We start from the raw sequence: 26,475 nt of genomic DNA on the forward strand, positions 1-26,475 counted from the left end.
ACACACTACCTGCAGCCTTCTTCTGACCCCACACACACAGCCAGATAACCCTGTGATGAATCACCGCAGCGACTGATCCTGTCTGAATGCTCCCTTAAATCAGTTATATTATAAAACATTACATCATTTGTATATAGATAGGGCTGTGATGACAGCATGAGTGAAACCCAAAAGGAAAACGAACAAGGCCACAGTGAGGATGTCTTGAAAATTAATGCACTGCAGCCGCCAGTCATTTACCAATATGTCAAATATCTCAGTCATGTTTTTTTTTTTAATGCTGGAATGCAGAGATGAATCTCATCATTTTCCCCTTCAAGTTTCATTCATTCATCACCGTCTCAGCTGTCGCATGTGACAGATGAATGGATAAACCGACAGACAAATGAGCAGACAAACAAATGTCGTCACAGGGGACGGAAACAAGAGCAAATGAAACCCAAACTAAGTCTTCTCGGAAGCTTAATTTCTCTCATATCCTTCTGTGCCGCGTCTGCTGCTGTTGTATGTTACGCTCCATGTGTGCTTGCTTGGCCCCTCCTGTGCCATGTTGGCGGTAACTAGTGGCAACAGAAGCAGGAAGTACTCCGTTATGCCCGGCTGCCTCCTCTGCGTTAGAGAAATGGTGCGTTCACAATAATGCGATAACGCTGCTCTGATGAGCTGTCAATCAAACACGTCGCTGCTGAAACAGATGATGGGGAAGAGGCAGTTTTATTGTGTGCATGCCTGTGTGTGTGTCTGTGTGAATGTTTGGGTGTATAAGGTGGGGGGCTGTAATATGTGTGTGTGTGTGTGTGTGTGTGTGTGTTCCCTCATGTTTATGCTAATTTACAATTCAGTATGTCTGTTCCGTGTTATCAGCAAACCTGTGTTGTGCTGCATTACTGCTTGTGATTTCGAGCGTGTGTGTGCATGCGTGTCAGTACACATGTGCATGCGAGAGGAGTACCAGAGTGTGTAGTTGTGTGAGTAAACACGTCTCGTGTGTGTGTGTGTTTGTGTGTGTGTGTGTGTGTGTGTGTGTGTGTGTGTTTGTGTGTGTTTGTGTGTGTGTGTTTGTGTGTGGCATTAATTTAGCAGAGCTATGGAAGCGCACAGGCAGGCCAGTCTGTTAGCGTAGCCGCTCTGCCACTACTTATTAATCAACCTGGCAGACAGACATTGGTGGCACTGCCCCTCTGCCTGCCAAATAGGGAGCTGGCCTCACTCTGATAACTTTCAACACACTACACCCACTGCTCTGAGGCTGCCAAATTAGGAGCAACTCTGGCTAAGATAAGTCTAATAGTCCCATGCTGTGGGAGGGTGATAGACTGCGGCTCACCTAAAAGACTGATGGTTTTGGTCGCGGCTGTCAGGTGGGGGGTTAAGAAGAAGAAAGCAAAAGGTTGCGGGGTAGAGAGTAGAAGAAGAAAACAGAATTGTGAGCTTCTTTTTCTCGTTTATCCGCTGAGAATTGGCTCCTGCTGTGTTTCAAACAAAACTTGGCCCGACCCGGATGCAGGAAGCATCCGTGCTGAGAGAAATCGCAGGTTTGGCTGGATGTCAGTGTACATTCAAAGTGGAGCGTTTTCTCTGCCAGCAGAGAAGATGATGCTTATTTACAATCTTCATTCATGTGGCGGTCCAGCAGAAGCGATGTCGCTGCCAATCTTTGCTGGCAAAACTTCCACTAGGCACAAAAAAAAGCAAATTGATCGGCCAAACTGTGACTTTGGATGGGTCAGAAGATTTAATCCCCCTGCTCTGTGCCGAAGTGTAAATAATTGTCAAAACCTCGAGTGCAGCAGAGTGGAATCTGTAAGTGCATTTCTGTTAATTTGATTCTTTTATGCTCTGCTAAACTTAAAGGCTTCATAGCTTGGTTTTTGATGAATGTTTTTTGGTGATTTAAAATCATCTGAATAATGGACATTTCTGGTGTACGGAACCATAAAATGTGTTGTAAAGAAACTGTTACACAGTGAAGGGTTTCCAGGTTGCCTCGCATCTATTTATGTTGTTATATGAATTATTCATCGAGGCCTTGGACATCTTTCATATCAGTCTGTCTGTAGATTCACACACACATACATTAACTTTGACTGCTTTGACTTCTCTCTCTCTCTCTCCATCTCATTCTGTTTCTCTACAGTATTTTAACTACACGCTTCTTTGACTCTACTTCTTATGTCTGACATTTCTTCACTCTGTTGCAGACACTTGAGCCATTGTTTTACAGTACACACATTAGGTCTACCCACCACTCAGGTTGTATACGTAGTGTGCACTGTACTCAGAGTTCAAAGTATATAATAACTGCTGACCTTTCAAGCATATCCAATGAGATTACGGGAGACTGAGAAGCATAAACATGAGGGAAGCATCTTCCAGAGATAAAATCAAGCCCTGATAGCGCTGTCCTGTGAGTTTGGTGCTGTAGCCACAATCAGAACTGAAGGTCCCATATGAGATGGTCTAACCAAAGAAGATTTTCCCATATACTGACACACTGCGTATGCCTGATACTATTCACACACCTTAAGTATTGAAACCTTGAGCAGCAGGTGTTGGTTTAATGATCTCATTTTGTATTTGAACTGTTGTATTTTTATTTTTCGTATTGTGAAAGTGAACTTATCTGAGAAAAAAAAACGTTCAGCTTTGAAATTGATGTTATTTGTATTTCTTTCCACGCTGACTTTTTCCTTGTTCTTGAAAATTAATACAAGCGCTGTCTATTTGAAAAGCAGATATTATATTCAATTCATCTCAGAATGCTTTATCTGTCAGTCAAGAGGCAATTCGAGGCGAGCAAGCGAGCGTGGAGTTTAGAAGAGAACTTGAGTCGGTGTTGTAATAGTAACAATACAGACTGTCACAAACCATTTACAAAAGAAACAGAGAGGAAAATGTGCTCTCACAAATTACTCCATGCATTATTGTACTTTTGTGTTATATACCACCAGTGTGTCACCCAACAGTGACAAAGCTGATGTTGGTGAAACTGGATCATATTTTATTCATATTTATATTTGCTGCTTTTCCCTCTGATGTCCTCCGACTGCTCAGCTTCAACTCTCTGAGCCCAGTTCTGGCAACAGAACTGTTGCCGGACTGGACTGGGTTCAAGAGCAGTCTCCGGGACCGAATGGGGAAAAACGTTACACTACCGAAGTAATTTACAGACTTTCATGATGGAAAGATTGCTAAGTAGCGAGCCACTAACTATTGTTAGATCAGTCAATAATGATGCCAGGAGCCAAACCCGGCAAGAAAACCACCTTGGTAGGCTGCTGTATTCCCTGTTGTGTTTGGTCTCAGGTCCGACCATGTTCACTGGAAGGTAAACGCTAACACTACATCATAGTGTTACCTAGCGGTGTGAGTGTAACACACACTTGCTGTTAGCTACAATAAACGTCAATATCTGCAATTCCCTTCCGTTTGCCTCTCTTAACAGGAAACACATACAAATCTGAAGGCTCTTCCCATTTTAAACTGTTATTTTTACATTTATTTTTTGTGAAAGCATGTATAATTTATTTTTCTGCGTCACAATTTGGATCTTCTTCTGAGCTTATAGGGTGACAGCTCAGTCAGACACATACTGTATATATGCGGCCTTACAGTCGAGCCGTGCTCAGAGAGAGAAAGGAGCGATGGACAGTGAGATGAACAAAGAGGAGAGGAGATTACATCTACTCTACAGCCTTGTTACTAGAGTTGTGATGTCAGAGGCTCAGGGACAGTCTCTGAAATACCACTCTACTGTAACCAGTACTGACACACACACACACACACACACATACACACCAAGTTCCATTAATACACAGGCTTGTCCAGGCACAGCTGGCTGAATTGGAGAGAGGGGAGGCAGCGACGGACAGATCTGCTAGATAACAGAGAGAGAGAGTGGAGGAAAATTGCAGGAATAGATACACACTGCCTATCAAGGTACACTACGTACTGCTGGCTGACAGGTGTTTTCTCTTTGTGCCTGTTCACCCTGCGGATCGTTCAGTTCTTTCGTTGTAGTCTGTCGGCAGAAAGGACACGAAGACGCTTTTATTAGTTTTTCCTTGAATATTCTGCTGATGAGTTTAGTTTCCGTCGGGCCCCTGGCCACTACCCCAGCTCTGCTGATAACTGGACTGTTATCATATGTGTGGCTTTCTCATACAGGAATAATATAGACACAGGGGACATAATTTAGTGCATGAAGTGCAGTATGTCTTATCACTGTGCGCTAATACATGAAATTGTATGATAATGTATGCAAGACTGGCCTGCTCACACACCACAGCTGATGGTCAAAATGGAGAACTGTTAATACTAATGGCCATTTATTACTTATTTTTATTATAGAATATTTGGCTCATAACTGCTTTACTGGGTGCTATCAAATTCATAAAAAAATACATTTAAGCATGATTGAACATTTATCTCAGTTAGAGTTGTGAAAAGGTTGCAGGTCAGCAGTTAAATCGTGTAAATGGTAACACTGAGGCTGATTATAATTTGTACAAAATGCTGTTTGAGGACTTGGCAGATGCTGCATTATGCAGGACATACATTTTTAAAGTGGCACGCAATACTGCCTGCTCTCACAGCAAAGTCTCTGTTTGTTCTGTCTTAGTGACTTTAGTTCTTCTTATACAGACTGCTGATGAATCGGGGGCCTCTGCTGTTTGAAGCAGAAAATGTTACGGATTTACCCCACAAGAGATATTTGTCCTGTGAGTGGATCATTTTGCAGACGAGCATAGCCTTCGTCCTCTCCTTCAGAGCGATTTCATTCAGGGCATTACCTCCGTGCATTCAGAACACTGACTGATACGACAAAGTCCCGGGCACAAATCAGAAGGTTGACCAGCCTTATCTGTTATCCGGCTTCGCACGCGGGAGCGGTGTTCTCCATTTGCATGTGATGATGTGAAGAGAGCAAACACTACCTCTGAAACAGCCGCCAGCGCGGTTATTTGTTTGTCTTTTATTGCGTTCTGAAAAAGATGATAGCCCAGTAGCCTTTGGCTACTCCGCCACTCTGTCACCAACCATGTGTCATCCTGTCACTGTGATGGAGCCTTTCATATTCCAGGTATGCTTTCAGGTTTTAGTGCTGGAATCAATGTCTTTGTACATTTATTTATTTATTCTTTATTTGCTAGTTACTTTTCACAATATGTTTCACACGAAAAATGTAATCATTTAATATGAAGTATTAATATAGCTTAGACTACTCTATATATAGATACAACCAGATACAGCATTCACACACTCCTTAATGCATCAGTAATATTCAATCAAACACTTTTGACATAATGATCATTTATATTTATTGAAGTAAGATTTTGGTTGTGAGACTTAGTAAAGGATCTGACTGCTTCCACCACTGATGTTATTTATAGACATCACCGTAAGAGGTGGGAGAGAAGTTGTGGCTTGAGTGTGGAGAATATAGTTCATAATTCATAAATAGCATACATTTTGTTCTTATTGTTATTAATTACTTATTGAAACAGCCACGATGTGAAGACCACGTTCCTGAGTCAGTGTTAGAATTATTAAAAACATAAAATGGACGCTGGTAGGTGGAAAACTTTGCTGCCCTACAAAAATATGTAATATCAACTTTTGATGAGCTCAGAGAAGCTGCCCTGTGTTTAGCTCTGTGAGTGTGTGTTTTTCAGATAATCCAATTTGTTCTGAAATACTTTTTATTACTATTTAATACTATTTATTTATTTTTAAATCTAATTCTCCTACATTTGAAGCACATGGTTTCATCATGTGTCCTCCACACACACTGGAGTGTCAGATTAGTTTGTTGCTCAGAATTCTCTTTGTCACACACACAGGCCTTTCACATCCACACTTTTGATGTGCCTTATCTGACAACAATCTTCCAATACTGAAAACATAACTGACATTGTCACCGTCAGAGTGAAATGCATTTCATCATATCATTTGCATATTTTAATTACACTGCCATGGAAGGAGAAAACACTGTCTCTGACGTCTCCATGAATGTCTGCTCTGTTGTTTTACTTTTGATGGACAGGATCACCGCGCAGATATGCGTGTACAGCTGAGTGTGTGTGTATGTGTGTGTCGACGATGTGTGTACTGAGGTGGTGAGTTAGCAGTGTTGAGGTTGGTATCAGTCATGCAGCAGAGAGCAGCATCTCAGCGAAACCCCCCCAAGCGTGAGGCCGACCCTGTAAGTTGAGAGGGAGGTTAGCAGCTGAGTGATGAATTCAAACACATCATTATGTTTTGATATGAAACTACTCTTGTCTGAGGCTTTCTGTTCACTTAAAGCAACATCATCTAAGATTGGATATTTTTGCTATTTAGCGCCCACAATTTCAAAGTGTGGTAAATATAGACAGCTGTACATGATTATATAACTTATGATCAAAAACTAGCGAGTTGACAACTTTCCAAACATCAAGCAAGTGCTAATATTAGTGACTAGTCCAACAGCAGGAAGCCCATCTTTCTACCGTACTTTTATTTTGCAAAGCTTTCACCAGTTTGAGATTTTATGTTGCAGTCACCTGGAATGAGCACTAGTTCTGATGCCCCAGGCCTGAAAATCTCCTCTTCAGGTAACTGAGTGAGCAGCTATAGTTCACAGCAGTTTACTTTACTGTCGACCAGGAAACTCTGTAAATCACAGAGAGCTGATGCAGGACATCAGAGGGAAACCAGAAAGTGAATTCTTCATAAAATATGATCCAGTTTCACCAAAATCAGTAAAATAGTTTGCTTTCTTGTGGGAGATCGTACCCGGAGCACAAAGTTATATAGTGTAGAAACACAATGTTGGCTTAAAAGCCCAGTTTAGCCAGAGATGTCATTACAGAAAAACTTGAAGAATATAGATTTATAAGAGGACCATAGAAGATGGAGGATGGTTAACCAAAATAGAACTTAATTGTCAACTTCCAAACTGAAAAATTACAAACTAAAAAAATAAATAAACTAAAATCATTAATTAAATGATGCCAAAAAGCATGAGTCGTGCCAGCTGAACAAAATCCATGCTCAGCTAAACTGCACCACGCTGCCTATATTCAGTGCCATGCAAACCGAGAGCTTGAGAGCATGAGAAGGAGTTACAGTATCTAGGCCAACCCAGCATGGGCTCTGTTTGAAGTATTGCAGCGTTTTGCCAGCGCGTAGTGGAATAGCAGAGGTCTACTTTTAGCTCCAGAGATGCACAGACACAACCGCCATTCATTCCACCAGCAGCCACGGAAGGCAACATGCATACGTTCACAGACGCCCGCACCCCAACAAATGAGAGACCCGTATGCAGACAAACACAAACACACCCCTGCAGACGCACAATGAGCATTTATTCATTTATTTTTGCTGTTTGTTTGTTTTGCTGGGTAAATCCTGACCGTCGCACAGCTGCTACTGTTGAAGCAGGCACAGACGACAATTTGGGGATTCATTAGCTCTTGTTTTCTTTCCTCTGGCCCCCTTCCTCCACCTCTGTCTCCTTTTTTTTTTCTCCATCCCTTCATCCTTGCTCAGGAGCATTGTATAAATAGTTTATTGTAGGGTTGGACCATGATATTGCTTTTCTGGGGCTGATTTTTGGCACCTTTTGAGTGTTGGATACTCCACCAAGTAGGATTTTCAGTTTGGGCTCAGAGAGGTGGAAAATGAGCACCAGCCACCTGCCAAATGTTGGTAAAGTATGAAAGTGGCTGGTCTATTTCAGACACAAAGTGACTTTGGACGTGTATCTGTCAGTTGCTGGTAGATGTTCACATTCTAAAAAGTTAATTTTCCACCCTGGCACGGATATTACCATTTTTTAATTGAAAACTTGCTTTGCAAAGTGGGGTCATGCAGTTTGTAATCTGTGGGCATCCCAAAGAGGGTTCAACGAAATGCTGTTGGGTTAAATTATGGTAAATGTAGCATCCAGTGTCTTTGGAGCTTGACCGGTTTAGCCTTTCCATTTTGACCATTCTTTATTTATTATGGTAAAGTGCACCTGAAAACTTGGTTTGACAGAAATGTGCAAGAAGTGAACATTTGGAAGTTTTGCATTCTTCAAACTTTAACACTTAAAAACAAATCTGATCTGCTTTAACAGGACTGTGTGGGTGTTGTTTAGAGTCAGTCTTGGTAACATAAGCATGACTGCCATCAGATTCTGATTTAAATTTAGCTGAATCGTGATTAATAAATGGAAATATGTGACATCAACTTTTACCAACTGAGACCCGTCCACATCAAACCACAAACAGAACCGTGAAACACATTTTAGAAGAAAACTTTGTCACCTCATCACTTATGATAATGACTTAATAATAATAACAAATTGAGAATCTTCAGCTCTTGAACATGTTTTCATTATTTTGCCTTCTGATACCCACAGTTTTATATAATCATTCAAAATACAGAGACAAAATATGATGTACTCAGAGTCCTGAACGAACATCCAGCCACCTGCAAAGCTGACCTGACCCGTTGTCCACAGCAGTTGAAACTGCAACCCAAATTGTACCCATGGTCAAATAGGGTCACAGCTGGCTGCTAGTGTAGGCAGTCACAGCTAAGGGAAATGGAAAATAAGGCAAATAAATAATGCAGATCTGTGAATAATTTGCAGATTACAAAGGCAAAACCATGACCTACATTTCACAATTAATTGCATTTTTAACTTTTTTAATGACATTTAATGCAGTGTCACGGTACCCGGTAACAACCTCTGGCTTGTGGACTAAAAATCTTTCACTTATGACACCATGATTCTCACAGGTAAGACTAAACACACACATACAGCAGTAATGACCCACAGGAGGGGCTCACGTCTTTTTAGTTGATTTAAAACACAGCAGTGACTTAAAACAATCACTTGTTCTTCGTGCTTGTGCTATCCACACACCAACACGCGTTATGCCATACATCGTGTCTGATCTGGCCCATGGCACCCCTATTTCACCCGCCATTACCCTCTGACTGGATAGAAGCCCCCGGGGAGAGGAACACCCAAGGGAGCCAACTGATGGATAAACAGGAGTAAAGGGAAGAGAGGCAGGAACAAACGAAGGCTGAGATGAGAAGAAATGAGGGAAATGCAAAAAAGGAGTGAGGGAAGGTAAAGGTTTTGCAATTCTGAGCACACACACACACACATGAAAAGGCTCATGATGGGAGTGTGTGATCAGGTCGGTGAGCTATTGTTCCTCGGAGTTGTAAAAGCGTTCACAGGGCAACAAAACCTGATCGATAGACACACACAGCCACTCTATAAAGACTCTAGTTAAAGAAGGAAAGTGAAATAGATACTGGCTCTTCTTGTCCCTGTGGACACACACACACACACACACACACACACACACACACCTGACAATGTATCATCTCACTTCCTCTCGGTGTTTGTCCCTTTGTGACTCATTCTGTGTCGGTCAGCCGCTCTCATCTTTATTCCTTTCTGTCATGTGTGTGTGTGTGTGTGTGTGTGTGTGTGTGTGTGTGTGTGTGTGTGTTCTGCATCCCTCTGACACACTTGGACAGGCCCGTGACATAGTCAAGAACAATCACACTCCTCCATGCTACACACACACACACACACACACATGCATGTGCAGATCGGGGCTTTGAGAAACACTTGTGTGCACACAGTCGTACTCTGCTGGGAGCTGGCCTGGTTTCGCACACACACACATATTTTCTCTCTCTTGCTGTTGTGGCATGTCTGTGTTGATGTGCCACACAAACACAGCGCATACAGTCTGACAACACACAGTTTGAGACAGCATCAAAACACATTGATGCGAATACACGCACACACACACACACACGCGCGCGCACTCACGCACACACAATCGTCCCTACAACTTTATTAAAGGGGGCAGCGAGAGAGTGACGAGGCTTGAAAGAGAGTCTACTGACAGTGCACACACCAACCTCCAAACATACACACACACACACACACACACACACGCACACACACACACATGCAGGACAGGACTTCAGAAGCTAGCAGCCTCAGCCCCCAGACCAATCCCTGAAAGAGGGAAGCAATGAACCACAGGGGACCAGGGAGATTAAAGAATGAAGAGCGAATGAAGGAGCATCCATGAAAAGGAAAACCAGTAAAAGAGAGAGAGAGGGAAATGGTGCAAAAATATGAAGAATGTTATCATTTCACATTGAACATACCAAAGCAGTTTCATTGAAGTTGTATTCCTGGTTGATTTGGCGACACGTGGTCTCTGCTGGTAACAGCAACCATGCGTTCATTTTACTGGAAACACTTGTTGAGCGGCTACTTTGTCTGAAATGAACGCAGTGACAAACATTTCCTGTGACTGCTTCAGAGTAAAAGCCACCCTGTGTTTTTCTCCAGTGGAATGCTTTTAATGTGAAACAGTGGCAGTAGAAAATGGGTAAGCATTTGCAGCACTTATAAAGCTTTAGGAGAGTATAAACAGTGACGCTATTATCAGTGAGATAAAATTACAACCGCTGGATTACATGCGTGCAATATTTCCTGGGAATCACTTGTTCATTGGTAAATCATTTGAATCTGTTGGGGCAATGGTGGACCACCAGCAATAAAAAGTGCTATATATAGCAGCAAATACATACATACATAATTATATGTTATATTACATAATCTGTAACCGCTTATCCACTCGAGGGCAAATTAAGAGTCACCAGTTATCCTATGAGTGCATGCCTCTGGACCGCAAACTCCACCCAGAAAGGCTCCAGCCAAGATTCGAACCTTCTTTCTGTGAGGCAACAGTGCTAACCACTGCAATACTGCCTAGCAGCAAATATCAGAATCCTTTAAAAAATGAATGGATGGAATGGAACAAAACCGCTTACCATAAACAGTATCAAAATAAAGGTTTGATTTTTTTTTTTTTAAGGACTATACCTTTAAACTGTGAGGATGCAGTGTCACCACAGCATCATCAACACACTGCTGTAGTTTTCTCTGTTAAACACAAAGTCAATGGTGACTGTCGCAGAAAGAAGTAGATGAAAAGAAGATGTGGAGGATAGGTGAGAGGAAAAAGAACAAGAATTCTAGTAAAATGGGAAATAGGTGCTGACTGCTACTGACACCAAGCAGGTCTCCCTTCCCTTCAGCTGATTGTTCACATCTTAGAATGCCATAGTTTTTCTGCTCACGAAAGGGTTTACATTAGACATATCCACACATACACACACACACACACACATTAAGAGGGGTCCTGCCCAATTTGAGGGCATAAAATCAGCATAATTTCACAGATAATTTGGTTGTCACAGCCAGGCAATAGTAATAACAACTTTAGAGACAGAAAGAGCACAATAAGAAAGAAGGAGAAGAGCGGAGCAAATCACCCAAGGCCAATCGCTGTGTCTAAGCCAGAGTGGTGTTTGTGGGAAAAAGCCTCTTTTTAAGCTCTGTGAGGAAAAAAAAAAAATGGGGGAATGTTTCCCCATTTTCCTCCCTTGCGTCATTCAGCGTGACTCTCTGGAAATGGCAAAGCGTTTAGCGTGGCGGTGGGATGATAGCGCGGTCCAGCTTTGGCAGCGGCGGCGCAAACAGTGAGGTACGCTGCTGTAATTGTAATAATAGACTTAGACACCGCTTGGAAACGTGCAGCCTATCTAACAAGCAGGTGGCTTTCATCCCCTTCGAAAGAACTGTCTGAGGTGTGTGTGTGTGTGTGTGTTGAAAATCTGTGTGCCCTATACATTATTCAAATGCTTCCAGCCACCCACATCTGTTCATTTTCTCTGGATGCACACACTCCTCTGATCGACAATAATTACTATGCTGCCAAGAACACACACACACAGAGCTCTGGCACCCATGTCAACCTCTAACAATGCATTCACATGGGACACAGTGCGTTAGAAGCACTGTTTGTCACCCTGCAGCCACACCGTTCACACTCAAATCATAATCACATGTACGGCTGCGCACTGCATACACACAGCAAACCTGCGCTTGGTTCTATAAGCACAATCCCACGGCCCTCTGATGGCACATAAAAGCCCCATGGCTGCTTCATTGTGACTGCAGGATAAACAGAGTTTGTGTGGTGGCTCAAAAATACACGCTGGAAGTGGACGTGAGTGTGTGTGGGCGCTAGCATGTTTGAATGATTGCAAATGGGCTTTGTGTGTGTGTGTGTGTGTGTGTTTGCAGTGTTTTTACGTGTGCGATGCGGACAGAGAATGTGTTTGCATCATTCCTGTCTTTGTGCGCTCACATGTGTACAAGCCATGTGTGTCTGTTTGTGTGTGGAAGAGAGAAAAGGAGGCAGTCTTCTGACTCTGTAGTGTCACCCTTTGATCAGCGTCCCTGTGTGTGTGCATGGATATCTGTAATGTGTGTGTACGTGTGAGCCAACCCCTGGTGTCTTGGAGGCAGGATGAAACACTGTGCCTCTATCCGGGACTCACAGAACACCCACTATCCCTCTCTCCTTTTCCTTTGCTCTCTCCCTCTCTCTCCCTCTGTCTCTCACCCCCTCTAACCACCATTCCTCACCACAGCCATTTTAAAGGCTATTCATGCCGAGCCGCGCTTTCATCTTGCATTGCGGCGTTTTAACCAGCTCCTCTGTGTTTTGTTTTTTTCAAGCCTTTTATCAGATTATAGAGGGAAGGGGAGGATGGGTGAAGTGGCCCGCTGTTGTACACTGACTCACAGTCAGATGGACGCAGCGTGAAGGTGCGGGAGAGACAACGGCTTTGGCTGTAACTCGATAACGTTTGGATCTTAGGGCTGTCTGCTGGCTCCGTGCTCAGTCGCTTTGCTATTTTGATATCCCACCACTTCTTCTTTCTTTCTTTCTTTCTTTCTTTCTTTTTAAAGAATAGTAACTGAAACAGCAGTAGATGATGTTGCTTCACACATTTGCACGATAATGATAAAAAAAAACTGTTACTATAACTGGACTTTATACGAACACTGATCCCATATTTTGTGCACGGAACCTATGCTGACATTGAAGTATTGTTATGTATTGCATTAATTAGCTCAATTAATGACCTCATAAGCATAATTGGTTATGTTTAATATATCATGGTGATTACGGTAGGGTATTAGGCAGCTTATTTGCCTCTTGTTTGTGTTTGGCTTTAATTAATGCATCCAAACATGCAGCTTACTTGTGTGTGGTGTTTAAAGAGCAGATCAAATAAATATCAATTGATTTTGGTCGTACTTGCAGGGTGAAGTAACAAATGATCAGGTTGACGTTGTGAACCGCATGAGTATAAGTATGTGTATTTGCAAAACAGGGATTTGATCATATGCCCAGCATGACATTCACATTTTTTTGGGCCACGTTCAGATGGTGAGGCTCCTCTTCCTCCTGCAGTGTTTTTAATGTGAGGACGTTTTCGAGTTTGATCAACCAGTTTCAGTGTGTCGGTGTCTCTGTATGTGTGTCCATTTTTATGCCGTCCTTGTGTCCAGTAAGCACTGTATATGAACCACTAACTGGAACTGCATCATGGTCAATAATTCATGTCAATTCAGCCACGTCTTCATATTCATTCCACAATCGTACACATCCGCCTGCGTGTATTTTATTATTGTGCACTGCAGTTTTAAAGCAGATGCACTCTATGATATTTCGATAATATTCAGAGAGTGCAGATTGTCTGCTGTGTTGTTATCCACATCCAAAAGTGTTTTGCGAATTGCGAATAAGGTGGTCATATTTTGTATATGATTTAAATCATTTTCCTTTTGTAGTTAAAATGCTGCTGCTGTTGTTTATTACATGTAATATGTTGCTTATTTACATTCTGACTTACATGTTATAAATTCTGCATCCATTGTAGACCACAACACACACACACACACACACACACACATCCACAGACTCACTCTCATCTACTGAAATTACAAATACGAAGTTACTGGACTGAACACTCCATGTCCCCCAACCCCACAGACTAGGGCTGCTCGATTATGGAAATATCACGATTATTTTGGTCAATATTGAAATCACAATTATTCAAACGATTAATTTTGAGTTTCACAATGCATTTATTCAGCATTTCTCTCTCTCTCAAAAAACACTTTGTTATTGAATCTTTATGCAAAATATTCAAATTGAAAATAAATTTTGGCTACAAATATGAACTTTACAGCTGTTTTGCAATGTATAAAGCATTAAATCAATAAAATAAATATACTTTATGGAACATTAAATAAGGCATATAAAAACATAAATGTATCCAAAATAAACTATGGATCCAGCTGCTCTGCAAATTCTCTATATTTATAGAACAAAATAAATATAATAATAAGCAATAAGCATCTTCTTGAAACCCTCACCCTCGACTGTATTAATGGGTTGCATATCTTTAGCTAAGAAATATTCAATGGCAGCTGTTAGGCCCCGTTTACACGGGTAATTTAAAAAACGGAGACATTTCCCTTCGTTTGTACCGATCTTTTACACGCAAACGGTGAATTCGCCTCTGAAAACGAATCGAGTTTTAGGCAGCTGATGCGCCAAAAGTGCGACCAGTGTTTACCTTTTGCTATGACGATGATCATGGAAGCAAGCCACCCATAGGCTTGGGGTAGTTATGATGGCGCTCGATGGCGTATTTATGCGGGTTGATGTAAACGAAAACTTTTTTGAAAACGATGCTATGTGCACAATGTTATTTTGGAAAACGGAGGGAGGGAAATATTTGTTTCTCAACATACCCGGCTATGTGTAAACGTAGCCTAATGTCTTGTGCCTCTCCGAACTTGTCGGATAAGGAGTCGCATTAAACAATGTGTCTGTGATCGATGACTGAGTTTGCGTTGACGTCTTGCTGGTTGTGGCACTGGCTTTGTCTTTTTGTTTCTTTATTAATTCGTCATGAGTGACTTTGTGCTTTTGTTTGAGATGGTTGAATAAATTTGTGGTGTTACCAGGAGGAGCAGCTATTACCTTGTAGCAAATCTTGCACATTATGTGCTGCTGCTTCTCGTCGGATTCTTCTCATTCGCTTTCAATCTCACTCACTGTTTTTGAACACCAAACGACACACCTCCTCAGTCTTCAGCTGCGTGAGGGAGTATGGGCTATCCTGTTAGTCAGCGGGGCCGCGTGAAATGGAATGTCTTGCGCTTGCGCGTCTCTCAGAACTCGATTATATGATTTTTGAGATCGTTTGACAACAAAATCGAAATCGTGATCAAAATTCGATTAATTGCACAGCCCCACCACAGACAGTCACATCTTAAACTTCTTTTGCATTGTAATTAGCACTGAGCAAAGGTGTAGTTAATTGAGAAATCCCTATGACCTTATTGTGAGTTTAATTGGAAATCTTGATAAAAGATCTTAAACACTAATCTGAAGCCCATAGTGGACAACATCCTGTAGCGTCTAGCTGTATACGAGTGTTTAACCTCTACTGTATAGGCTTAATGGATGACCTTTACTGTGCACCTGCCTTTAATAAAGCTCTAATTAGGAGTCCCATTAGGATCTGAGAGGCTGCCAGTTAATGGGTACTTAAATAGAAAAGATTTAGGTCTTCGGTGGAACAATCGAAGATGCTCAGCAGCAATCATGGGAGGCAAATGTCAGCTAACAACAGAAAGGGTGAGCTGTTATTACGATGCTCTGATGAATGAATGATTGTCTTACGGAGAAGCTTTGAGGAACGTTCGGTGCTTTATTATTCCACAGCGGAAATTTAATGTGCAAACAGCTTTTAGTGTCACTTGTAAACACATAAAACAACAATAATTACGATGGGGGAATTGGCATATTAAACTCAATAAGGTCAGACAAAGTATTGAGCAAATAATAAAAGTATTAACAGTCCACATTACATATGCAAATTAAGCTTCTGCATTATATAACTCACAAGCAAGTAAGTACATGTAGACTGGGATCCAATCATACATACGTCTCATGTTCGTTTACGTGTTTTCTTAGCTGCTTCAGTGTCAGGGTCCTGGTATACTGGCTCACTGTCATGACTTAGATAGAACAGAGCCTTTGTTAATGTTCTGAGTAACACATTGCTTTTTCTGCTGTTGAAGCGCGGCTCCCTCTCTTTTCTAACAAAATGTCACGTCCATAACAACATTGATGAAGGACAGCTGTTTTGTTCCAGGAGAGAAAATGAAAAAGACATTATACAATCCTAAAATTCTAAGCACAGTGAGTCATCACTTGTAATCGGGTTATGGTTGTGATTCAGATTAGGGTCACCTATATTTCTCGGAGCGCAGGCTGCTTGTACTGCGAGTGGCTTTGTGTAGAAGTCCCTGCTCAGTGCCATTAGACAGAGTAAACGTCATTAAGAGAGGAGCTGAAAAAGCAATTTCGTCTCGCACTCCCTTTGCTTTCTCTGTTTACCGTCTGTCACTCTTTGTTGATGAGTGATGGTGTTGCACACACACACACACACAAACACACACACTTGTTCTCTGCAGTCATGCAATTGCCTCTCAGTCAGAAGCTGATTTACAGGCCAAAGTCGGGAACATTTGCCAGACAGGTACTAAATATTAAAGGTACTGATATTAATGTTGTCTTGTCTCTCTCTCCTCTCGTCTCTGCATCCCTCCCTCTTCTGTATCCTCCATTACTTTGTTCTCTCATGTCCCCACCTTCGTCCTACGTCCATCTTTCTTTCTACAAATACCCAGGCTTCCTCAGTACCGGTGATCAGTCCGCTAAGGGGAACTACGGCCTGCTAGACCAGATTCAGGCCCTGCGCTGGCTCAACGAGAACATCGGCCACTTTGGCGGAGACCCAGAGAGGATCACCATCTTCGGCTCCGGAGCTGGGGCATCCTGCGTCAACCTCCTCATCCTTTCGCACCACTCGGAGGGTAATTGAAGACTACTGCATTGTGTTGTTTGTTATCTTGGCACAGCATCTATTCACTTCTTTTAGTCGACGCATTAACGTAGACAGAGAGCTCCCACACATCATAGTATTCCTGCAATATCATGGATTTTTTTTTGCAATTGCTAATAGCCTGGATCACTCATGAACCACAAATTTCTTCCCTAATGGGTCGTGGCTGCTTAAATGAATTCCACCTGCTCCAATAATGTTTCAGCCCTCAGCTTAGCTCATTCCTCACTAATCCCTAAGTATCCACAATGCATATTTATACACCATCTCTGCGTGTTTGTTCTGTATATTGGCTGGAAACAGATGGCGATGCATCTCTGCATGTCCGATTCAACCTTTGAAACAAATTTAAAAACAAAAACAAAATTAAAAAAATCATAATTTGTATTATTCTCAGTGCAGTATAAAGCACATGTTCTTTATCCAATGTAAAATGTAATCATAGCAGCAAGGTCCTGCTATACCCATGTGGTAGCAGCATCCAACACAGAAATCATTCATTCCTGTGGTGTTCACTTGACACCTCTACCCTCAAAGGAAAACACTGCTTGTCCTGTGAACTGAAGAATTTAAGCAGACGTGTGGGTAATGAGCGAGTCCAGCTTTTGATCCAGGTTATGTCGTTCTTGTCTACGGAGGATAAATGACACTGGAGCTCAAACGTTACCCCACATTACCTGACTTGGCGAGCGCCCCTGGCTCTGTTAACAGTCCACTGCTCTACAGCAGAGAGGCTCTCTCTCCATCAAAAAAAAAAAAAAAAAAAACCTACATCCATCTGACCTCATGCTCCCCATTACCAGCAACACACCCCGAGGGCTAAGTGTTAACATTGCACCACCAAAAGAGAGGGGTCCACAGACCAATCGACTTTGATCTGAATTGAGATCAGTGTGGCTGACGACCCGCAGCCGAATGGTCACGCGGCCGCTGCCTTTGATCATGCTGTTCTTGAAGCTGACGTCCTCCAATCGTAACTCCTCTGTTCTCTACGCCGCTCGAGGACTCCCCCCTCAATATTTCTCTCCTCTATTAATTTTCCGTCTCGCACACACACACAAACTGCAAAGGACAGAAACGGGGAAGAAACGGTGGGTGAAAAAGAGAAAGAGAGATTAGAGAGAGTGTGTTCACACAACCACAGATCTGTTCCAATCACCACTCTGTGTGTGTGTGTGTGTGTGCAGACGTCTGACACGTCTCTAACTTCAGTCTGTCTTGCATAGATGTGCCTTGAGAACAAATGTGTGTCGTCAAAGCTTGAGTGCAACATCTGTGCACTGCTGCCATTTAACACAACCTCTGTAATTACCACTGATGTCTGTCAGCCCTTCATATCAACCCAGGCATGCATAACCTTTTTCCCTTATTGACAGGTGAGCAATTTAGTACTTAGTTGAGTAGTTATGGCTCGTATAAAGTGCAAATACAAATTATGTCGCATACTTTAGTATTTTGGGGGAAAAGGCCTGATACCACTACTTTTAGGGGTAATTAAGTGCTTTAACACTTTTTATTTCTATTAATTATGAATTGATCCATCCACCCTGTGCTTATTAAACAAACCAGATCATCAATCATGTGTTAATTTATGAACTATTTGTAACTGGCTGTCTAAAGGCTCTTATGCTAAGCTAGGCTAATTACTGCCCACCCAGCTCCGGATCTACATTTAACACATTGACATGATTGCAGTATCAATCTTCACGTCTAACTTTTAAAAAGTAAGTGTTCTCTAAAATGTTACAGGGGGCACGCTTTAGCAGCAGAGGGACCCTCTCATTGGGGAAAGCCTGTATTAACCCTATGTCTTCTGTTCCTGACTACCAACCCCCTTCACACCGCCACCTGTCCCTTCTCATCCCTCCGCTTTGTCATCACCCCATCTTCATCACCGTCCTCGTCTTCATCAGCATCTAACGGTGTAACATCAGCCCTCTAGACGCCGCCTGTCTGTCATGCTTCCCCCCCCTCTTCCCTCCCGCCAGGGATGCCAGGTAAGGAGTCTGTCATCCCCACCCTTAAGGCACACCAATCATGTCAACAACACAGTGTCACAAATCAAGTCCGACAGCAGAGGCGTACAGGATGGATGGCAGGATGGAAGTGGCAGACAGGATGGAGGGAGGGATTGTAAGTGATACTGATGTGATGAAGGGTGGGGAATAGAGAGGAGGGAAACAATATTCATGGTGTCCCTTTAACGGTGTTTAAGGTAAAAGGAAGTGAGGGAGGAAAACAAGGAAGGGAAAGAGGACAGAAAATTCTCTGACATGGCACGCCAGAAAAGAAGCAGCCAAATGGAGGAATGTACTGGGAAGGCAAGAGGCACTTAGGGAGTGACAAAGAAACTGATTTTGAAGACGAATGAAGTAATACCTACCTCCCACCTCTCCCAGTCTCTCCTTCTGCCTCTCTTGGTGCAGATATGTAGGTATAGCTGTTTCCAAGCTACTTCTTGCTATAATTGATTTCCCAGGGAAAGGGGGCTCTGCGGCTCTGCTTAATAATTAACTGACCAATCTTCAGCCCAGGAGAGTGAAGAGAAAGGGGGAAAAAAAGAGAGGAAACGAGTGAGGCAAGCTGCCCCTTAACGAGCCACTTGAGTGGTTCAAACAGCACAGGACAGGCAGAACTAAGGAGACAGAGAGGGAGGCAAAGAGGAAGAGGAGGGAGGGAGAAACACAGCTAGAGAGAGAGTGTGTGAGAGAGAGAAGAAATAGCCAGAAGAAAATGGCTCTTTGGACATCTCAGATGAGCTTATTCTGAGATGCTCTGGGTCTGTAGTCCCATCCTGTGTCTGCCAGCTTTGCTCCAGTGAGAATGGTTGAAAGTGAAAAAAAAGGTCAAAATTGGAGCGTTTTTTTTTAAACGGGACAAGATAATTGGAATTGCAAGTAGTAGTGTCTGTCCATCCTTTCTGAACTTAAGTCAGACACCTTCACAGAGCTCCATCCCGCCTGCCGCCCTGGTTACGGGACGCAACATTTAGTGAGACTGCCAACCTTTTACATGTATTAAGGATGATAAGTGCTCAGATTTATCCTGTAGTGCAGTAATACATGTATAAACATCCATCTGCTCTTTCAGGTCTCTTCCACAGGGCTATAGCCCAGAGTGGAACTGCCATCTCCAGCTGGTCTGTCAACTACCAGCCGCTCAAATACACCAAGATCCTGGCACGGAAGGTGGGCTGCACCTACACGGAGACAGCCGACCTGGTTGACTGCCTGAGGCGCAAGAACTTCAGGGAGCTGGTGGACCAGGACATCCAGCCAGCTCGTTACCACATCGCTTTTGGCCCTGTGGTGGACGGAGATGTGGTGCCAGATGATCCTGAGATCCTCATGCAGCAGGTGAGAGTCTGGCATCAGTATCAAAGGTGGCACTGCAAACATGGTTGTTACTTGATTCTACTCAAGTAAGAGTGACTTGAGCAGTGATGACACACCAGTCAGAGGAGAACATGACAAACAGTAGGTGTGAGTGTGACCTTTCCACAGAGTTAGGGTCTGGCAGTGACGTTCAGCAGCTGGTGTGAACTCACACCCTGTAACACAGTGGAAAACAGCTGCAGTGTTGATGGTGTACATAGGATTGTGTGCATGGAAACCCTTCGTCACAGCACGTCTTAATATTGCTTCCACATATTGGGTCTGTTAACCTGCCCTAATGATAATATTAGAGATGCTGAGGAATATTTTTCTGGTGTTGTTCGGCTAGCAGACAATTCATAATCTGTGAAAAATAATAAGGTGTTGAACTTCAAAAGGTTTCTGGCTGATTTGATGTGAAAAGTTAGCCACATCCCAAGATAGAGCTCCCTAACTGAGCTTGTAGTTTACATAAACATATAGAATTAATATGGTGCAGATTTACATTTTGTGGCATAAATATCAAATGCAAAACATGGATAAAACTGATTTGATTTCACGGATTAATACACAAAACAAAACTGTACCCGGCAGCGTCATGCTTGCAGTGATTTTAGATGTGTGACGTGTACAGAGACGGAGAACTCAGCACTCAACGTGTTCTTCCTCCATTGCACCACCAGGGGGAGTTCCTCAACTATGACATCCTCATAGGAGTGAATCAAGGAGAAGGCCTGAAGTTTGTGGACGACAGCGAGGACAACGACGGCATCTCCGCCGCAGCGTTCGACTACACCATCTCTAACTTTGTCGACAACCTCTATGGCTACCCGGAGGGTGAGTAATGCCAACATTACACTCCTTTCAGTCTCTAAAATCTACCATGTTATGTCCTCTACTGCCTCTCAGATGACAGAACACTGCAGTGAGTCATTTTTCTAAATAAAAAATACATATAGTTATTAAATATTAATAATAATGACCTTTACATATGACATAATATGAAAAATATGCTCCCATACCTGAGCTAGATGTGACATTGCGCCCTACAGGAAAAAGCGGTACTTCATTTTTGTTGCTTGACACAAAGTACATCAACAACTTGTCCAAATCTGCAGCTCACAGTGGAAATACGAGTATTTAAAACATTACGTGGGCAGAGAATGAGAAAAGAGATCAAATGTGAGCCCAGTGAAGTGTATCAACCAAGACAGGCATACTAAAGAGATTGCCTCATCATCGAGATTATCTTTCACTGTGGTGGGTCTGTGCTTTGGCCTTTGAGGCTCTGTGGGCACTAATGCCGTCTCTCATCATCCCCCAGGCAGCCAGCTCCCAATCACAGTGCTGTTGTTCCTAACAGATCAGCCTGCAAACCCCTCACAGCGGGCCACAGTCAAAATACAGACACATTTGGATAATACAGTCACGCGCCCTCTCAAGTGCCTGTCACTCATTCTGCTCTCTGAGAGCCGTATTCTCTCTTTTGCCCTTTGTGTCGCTCAGTCTGTCCTTTCACTCTCTCTCTCACCTATATCGCTCACACATACAAACACAAATGCCTCTTTCTTTTCTTTTTTTTATTCCTGTGAAGTTCCTCTTAGCAACATATACTTATATCTGTCTCCACCCTGTTTCACGTCTCTTGACCGCGCTCATCTTTTGAAATGTTCTATCCCTGTCATTACTTTCTTATCACAATTTTCTCTTTTTTCCCTTTCTCTTTTTTCCTTTTCCGCTGTCCCCTCCTGCGTCGTGTCATCTAGGCAAAGACATCCTGAGGGAGACCATTAAGTTCATGTACACAGACTGGGCGGACAGAGACAATGGCGACATGCGAAGGAAGACCCTCTTAGCTCTGTTTACGGATCACCAGTGGGTGGCGCCGGCAGTGGCCACCGCTAAACTCCACGCCGAGTTTCAGTCGCCAGTTTACTTTTACACGTTCTACCACCACTGCCAGACCGAGACGCGACCCGAATGGGCCGATGCCGCCCATGGAGATGAGATACCGTACGTGTTCGGCGTACCCATGATTGGTGCCACAGATTTATTCCCATGCAACTTCTCGAAGAATGATGTGATGTTGAGCGCTGTGGTCATGACTTACTGGACCAACTTTGCCAAGACTGGGTAGGTGATAATTTTATTTCATTGAATTTCACTGAGTTTGAAGTGTCTTTCTGGAGATTTTGCTTCCCTGTTAATAGGAGTGCTGGTTAGGGTCTAATCTCACTAACCAGATTTAAGTAGAGTTGTTGCTGTTTAGCCCTCTCTCACTTTGCTCTATATTCAGTTAGATGTGAGCTCAATGAAGAAATCTTTGAACTACAACCTTGACTTGAAACCTGTAACTGAGCTGTCCTCACTGTCTTCCACTAGGGACCCCAATCTACCAGTCCCTCAAGACACCAAATTCATTCACACCAAGCCTAACCGCTTTGAAGAGGTCATCTGGACCAAGTTCAACTCAAAGGACAAGCAGTACCTCCACATTGGCTTGAAACCTCGTGTGAGAGACAATTACAGGGCCAACAAGGTGGCTTTTTGGCTGGAATTAGTCCCCCACCTCCATAGTCTGCACGATGTGTTCCCCACCACTACCCGTTCGCCGCCAGGCCCTGGCCCAGGAGCCCACAGACCCTGGCCCAGAACCCCTGGCCCTCGCACCACTCGTCACCCCTACCCTACCTTTCCTTCTGATCCGGAGCCCGAGGGTTCAGAGCGTCCACACCAGGACCTCTTTCCAGGAGACACCCGGGATTACTCCACTGAGCTGAGTGTGACAGTTGCTGTTGGGGCGTCGCTCCTCTTCCTCAACATCCTGGCATTTGCCGCACTTTACTACAAGCGTGACAAGCGTCACGAGATGCGACGCCACCGACTGTCTCCTCAGCGAGGCGGACCTGCCAACGACCTGGCTCACAGCCAGGAGGAGGAGATCATGTCCCTGCAGATGAAGCACTCGGAGCACGATGCTCACCATGACATGGAGCCACTCCGGCCACATGACATCCTACGGCCCGCCTGCCCACCTGACTACACACTGGCACTGCGCCGTGCTCCCGACGACGTGCCGCTGATGACACCTAACACCATCACCATGATCCCCAGTACTATCACCAGCATGCAGCCTCTTCATGCCTTCAATACCTTCCCCTCCACCGGCCACAACAACACCCTGCCCCATCCCCACTCCACCACCAGGGTATAGTAGGGACTGGCCCGACACAGTGCCACCTAAGGACCAGGAAGACTGGCTCTGCCACTGATCTAGAAGGGAGGCCTCTGGATGTGGGCCTTTGTTCTGTTCTGTTCTTCTCTTGTTTCTCCAACAATAACTCCACCTCCTCCATCGTGTGCTGTCAAACTCCACTGGTGGCGAGTGGAGAAGCAACTGAACTGCACGGCAGCAGATGATCAGTTTGGGGGTGATTTAGATCTTTTAAAGATACTGTTTTCAAAGAAGGTCTGCTGTTTCCAGACTAAAGCCCCCTGACATTTGTCAAAGGGACAAAAGCTTTTGGTCTCTTGCTGTTTTTTACTTTGGTGTCTTCTCTTTTTTCTGTCCCTGGTATGTTTTGTGCATATATCATTCTCTTTTCTACATCCGTGTCTTATCCCTGCTTTGTTCCTCTCATTCGACATGTGATCCTCTCCCTCTCCCAGCGCTCCTCCGCTCTAAGGATTCATAAACTGAGCTGAGAGGGCATAGAGTACATACAGTAATCATATAGCTATGAAAAACGCTGATATCTGATACTTTCATTCTACCAGCATTCTTGGTGCCAAGTATGTACTACTGTGTTTGCTTTCTCATCGAGGGAGAAAAAAAGTGAAGAAAAATTCTAGAGTATTTACTGTCAATTAACAGCTGTGTGTTCTCATGACAACGTGCCAAACTGGCCCTTGATTGTGTTGCTTTCTTTAGTTCATCATCTGTTTGTTTTGGTTTCCGAGCATTTGTTTAATTGTTGTTTTTTGTGGAAAGATTTTTTGCTGAAAATATAGATATAGAGAAATGATATTATATATAGTTATATATAAATGTGTACAAAGGAGAAAGTATATAAATTGGTTTTCTCAGTGGGGATCTATGCATGAATTATTTTTAAAGATGATGACGGGGGAAAGGACACTGTATCTGTCAATGCACGTTTCCCAAATCTAATCAAATCATATCGTCCACTCTGGAGATTTTCTTTGTTTGGTTTTACCTCACAGAACAAGAACATTCGCAGAACATTTTGCAGGAACCCAACAAAATCCCCTTCACCTCCCAATGCCAGTTCACTGGAAAACATTCATTTCCACAAATCTCACAAGATGTTTAGGCTCAAAGCAACAACTGTGAACATACACTTCTTTTCATTTCCTCCTTCATGAGGTTACTTAGAGGTATTTCTCCAACCAGGTAATGCAGCACGCCAACAGTAAGCCCATCATCCTACTGTAGCTCCTTTTTCTTTCCCTCTGTACGGAGATGATTGTTTTCTTCGGGTACGCCAGGTAGCGATCTGTTGTTGTAGCTTGCCTGTACAGAATTATTTTTGTATCTTGGTGAGGGTGAGAAACAAAGCAGAGACAGGCAGCTTTAGCTCTTTTACATGCACCCTTCTTTCTCCTGTCTGCGCCCCTATTTCCAGCACATGCATATTCTGTTCGATGTGTGCCTGTGAGAGAAAGAGTATGTGTGTGTGATATCAGAACCGCTTCACATGGGCATAGTTGGACCCTAATTAGACAGCAAAGAGATAGAGAGGCAGACAGGCAGGATCACCCCCGCCCCCCAAAAACTTAGACTCCAAAATGAGCTCCTTCCTGCTGCGTACCCAAACACCCGCCCCCCTCCATATCAACATCACTTCCTCCCCTCGTTCTCTCCGGTAGTACAATAGCTTTGTGCTCAAGACTGACGCCCATATTGCGGTGATCACCCAAAACTCCCCCTGCTGTGACCCCTAAAACACCTGACATCACCGCGTCAGCATCAGTTGTAAATTAAACTCTAAGCACACTGAGGGTGTAATGGTCCCCGTAATTTTGTGGCAATGATCTTCAACTGCTGGTTAAGTTTATGGTTTTTATTTTCTCACTTCAACTTAATACAATGAATATAGCATAAACTATGACCACCGTAAGAGTTTGTGCCTCATTACGGGTCCAAACTGAAAACATTGGCTAGATAGCACTATGTGACCATCTCTTACGAGCGCTGTAGTCTGACTGAACGATTCCTGTAGCATGCGCAGTAATACAGACATTAAGCTTTTCAAAATAAAAGTTCCTCTTACTACAGTGCATAGAAAGGCATATAGGTCCTCTGTACATAAACAAAACTGACTGCTAGTAGAAAGATATTAATGCAGTATCAAAAAATAGAAATTATCTTGCATATTAATAAGGTAATTCACCTAAAATAATGGACCTTTTATGGGGTCATTTACAGAGGGTAACCAGTTGGCCTTCATGGCCTGCGGCGCCGAGCTGCGAGACGAAAAAAGTTGCTCAGATCTCCTAAACAGGGTAAAAGCAACAACTGATGTCTCTGATTCGACTCTTTTGTTTCGGGTGAGAATGTGCGGGCCTACAGCTTGGCGATGTCCCCCTCTGATTCTCTGCTAATGATCTCAGACACGGATCAAGAGTAACACTCTGGTTAATACAGTATGTTAACTGAAGTGATGTGTTGTTGTTTGAGCCCACGGGAACACACATGGTAGCCTACATCCAGTACGAGAGAAGTTAGTCACCGGTGCTGTCTTTGCTTGTGCTCTAGCTTTAGCCTGTTTGTTTGTTTTCTATTTTATTACTGCCTAACTGGGTGACGGGGGAGGGCTGGAAGGGGAGAGATATACCTGGCTGCTCCTGTCAGAGATTTTGTAAGCCCACTGAAAGGGAAATGTGCACAATGTAAAACACAAAAACGACTGATTTGGATGTGCTGCAGGTGGATAAATGCTTCGGAACAGATGATGGACAGTGGCGAGAGAAAAGGTGCACGCTGTGGAAAAGAGACTGGAAAAAGACTCACAGCCTTAAATGTAGAAATCGAAATCAAAGGAGGATGAACTGATCTCTAGCAATTAAGGACATTCAAAGGCATGGCCATCTTTCTACCCACAATGTTTGCCAGGAGGATATCTTGTTGATCTGTCCCACGGAGGATCTGTCATGGCAGATCAGATCCACATGAACCCTTTTGTACTCCCTCCTGTGGATATGGAGGCAGTGAGGG

At 43.4% G+C, this 26,475-nt stretch overlaps 1 protein-coding gene across 4 annotated transcripts in view; it reads left to right on the plus strand.

The window, feature by feature from the left end:
- nlgn2a (neuroligin 2a) overlaps nt 1–25,249 on the plus strand; it is a 173,574-nt gene extending 148,325 nt beyond the window's left edge. For all 4 annotated transcript variants that reach the window (XM_027287997.1, XM_027287999.1, XM_019269065.2 and 1 more), the window contains 5 exons: nt 16,649–16,834; nt 19,954–20,219; nt 20,921–21,074; nt 22,004–22,370; nt 22,620–25,249. In XM_027287997.1, coding sequence (XP_027143798.1) covers nt 16,649–16,834; nt 19,954–20,219; nt 20,921–21,074; nt 22,004–22,370; nt 22,620–23,451 — 1,805 coding nt within the window. In that variant the 3' untranslated portion in view covers nt 23,452–25,249. The remainder of the gene's footprint in view (nt 1–16,648; nt 16,835–19,953; nt 20,220–20,920; nt 21,075–22,003; nt 22,371–22,619) is intronic.
- The last annotated feature ends 1,226 nt before the right edge of the window (nt 25,250–26,475 follow it).

Source organism: Larimichthys crocea, chromosome XIV (genome assembly GCF_000972845.2).
Source record: "Larimichthys crocea isolate SSNF chromosome XIV, L_crocea_2.0, whole genome shotgun sequence".
NCBI lineage: Eukaryota > Metazoa > Chordata > Actinopteri > Sciaenidae > Larimichthys > Larimichthys crocea.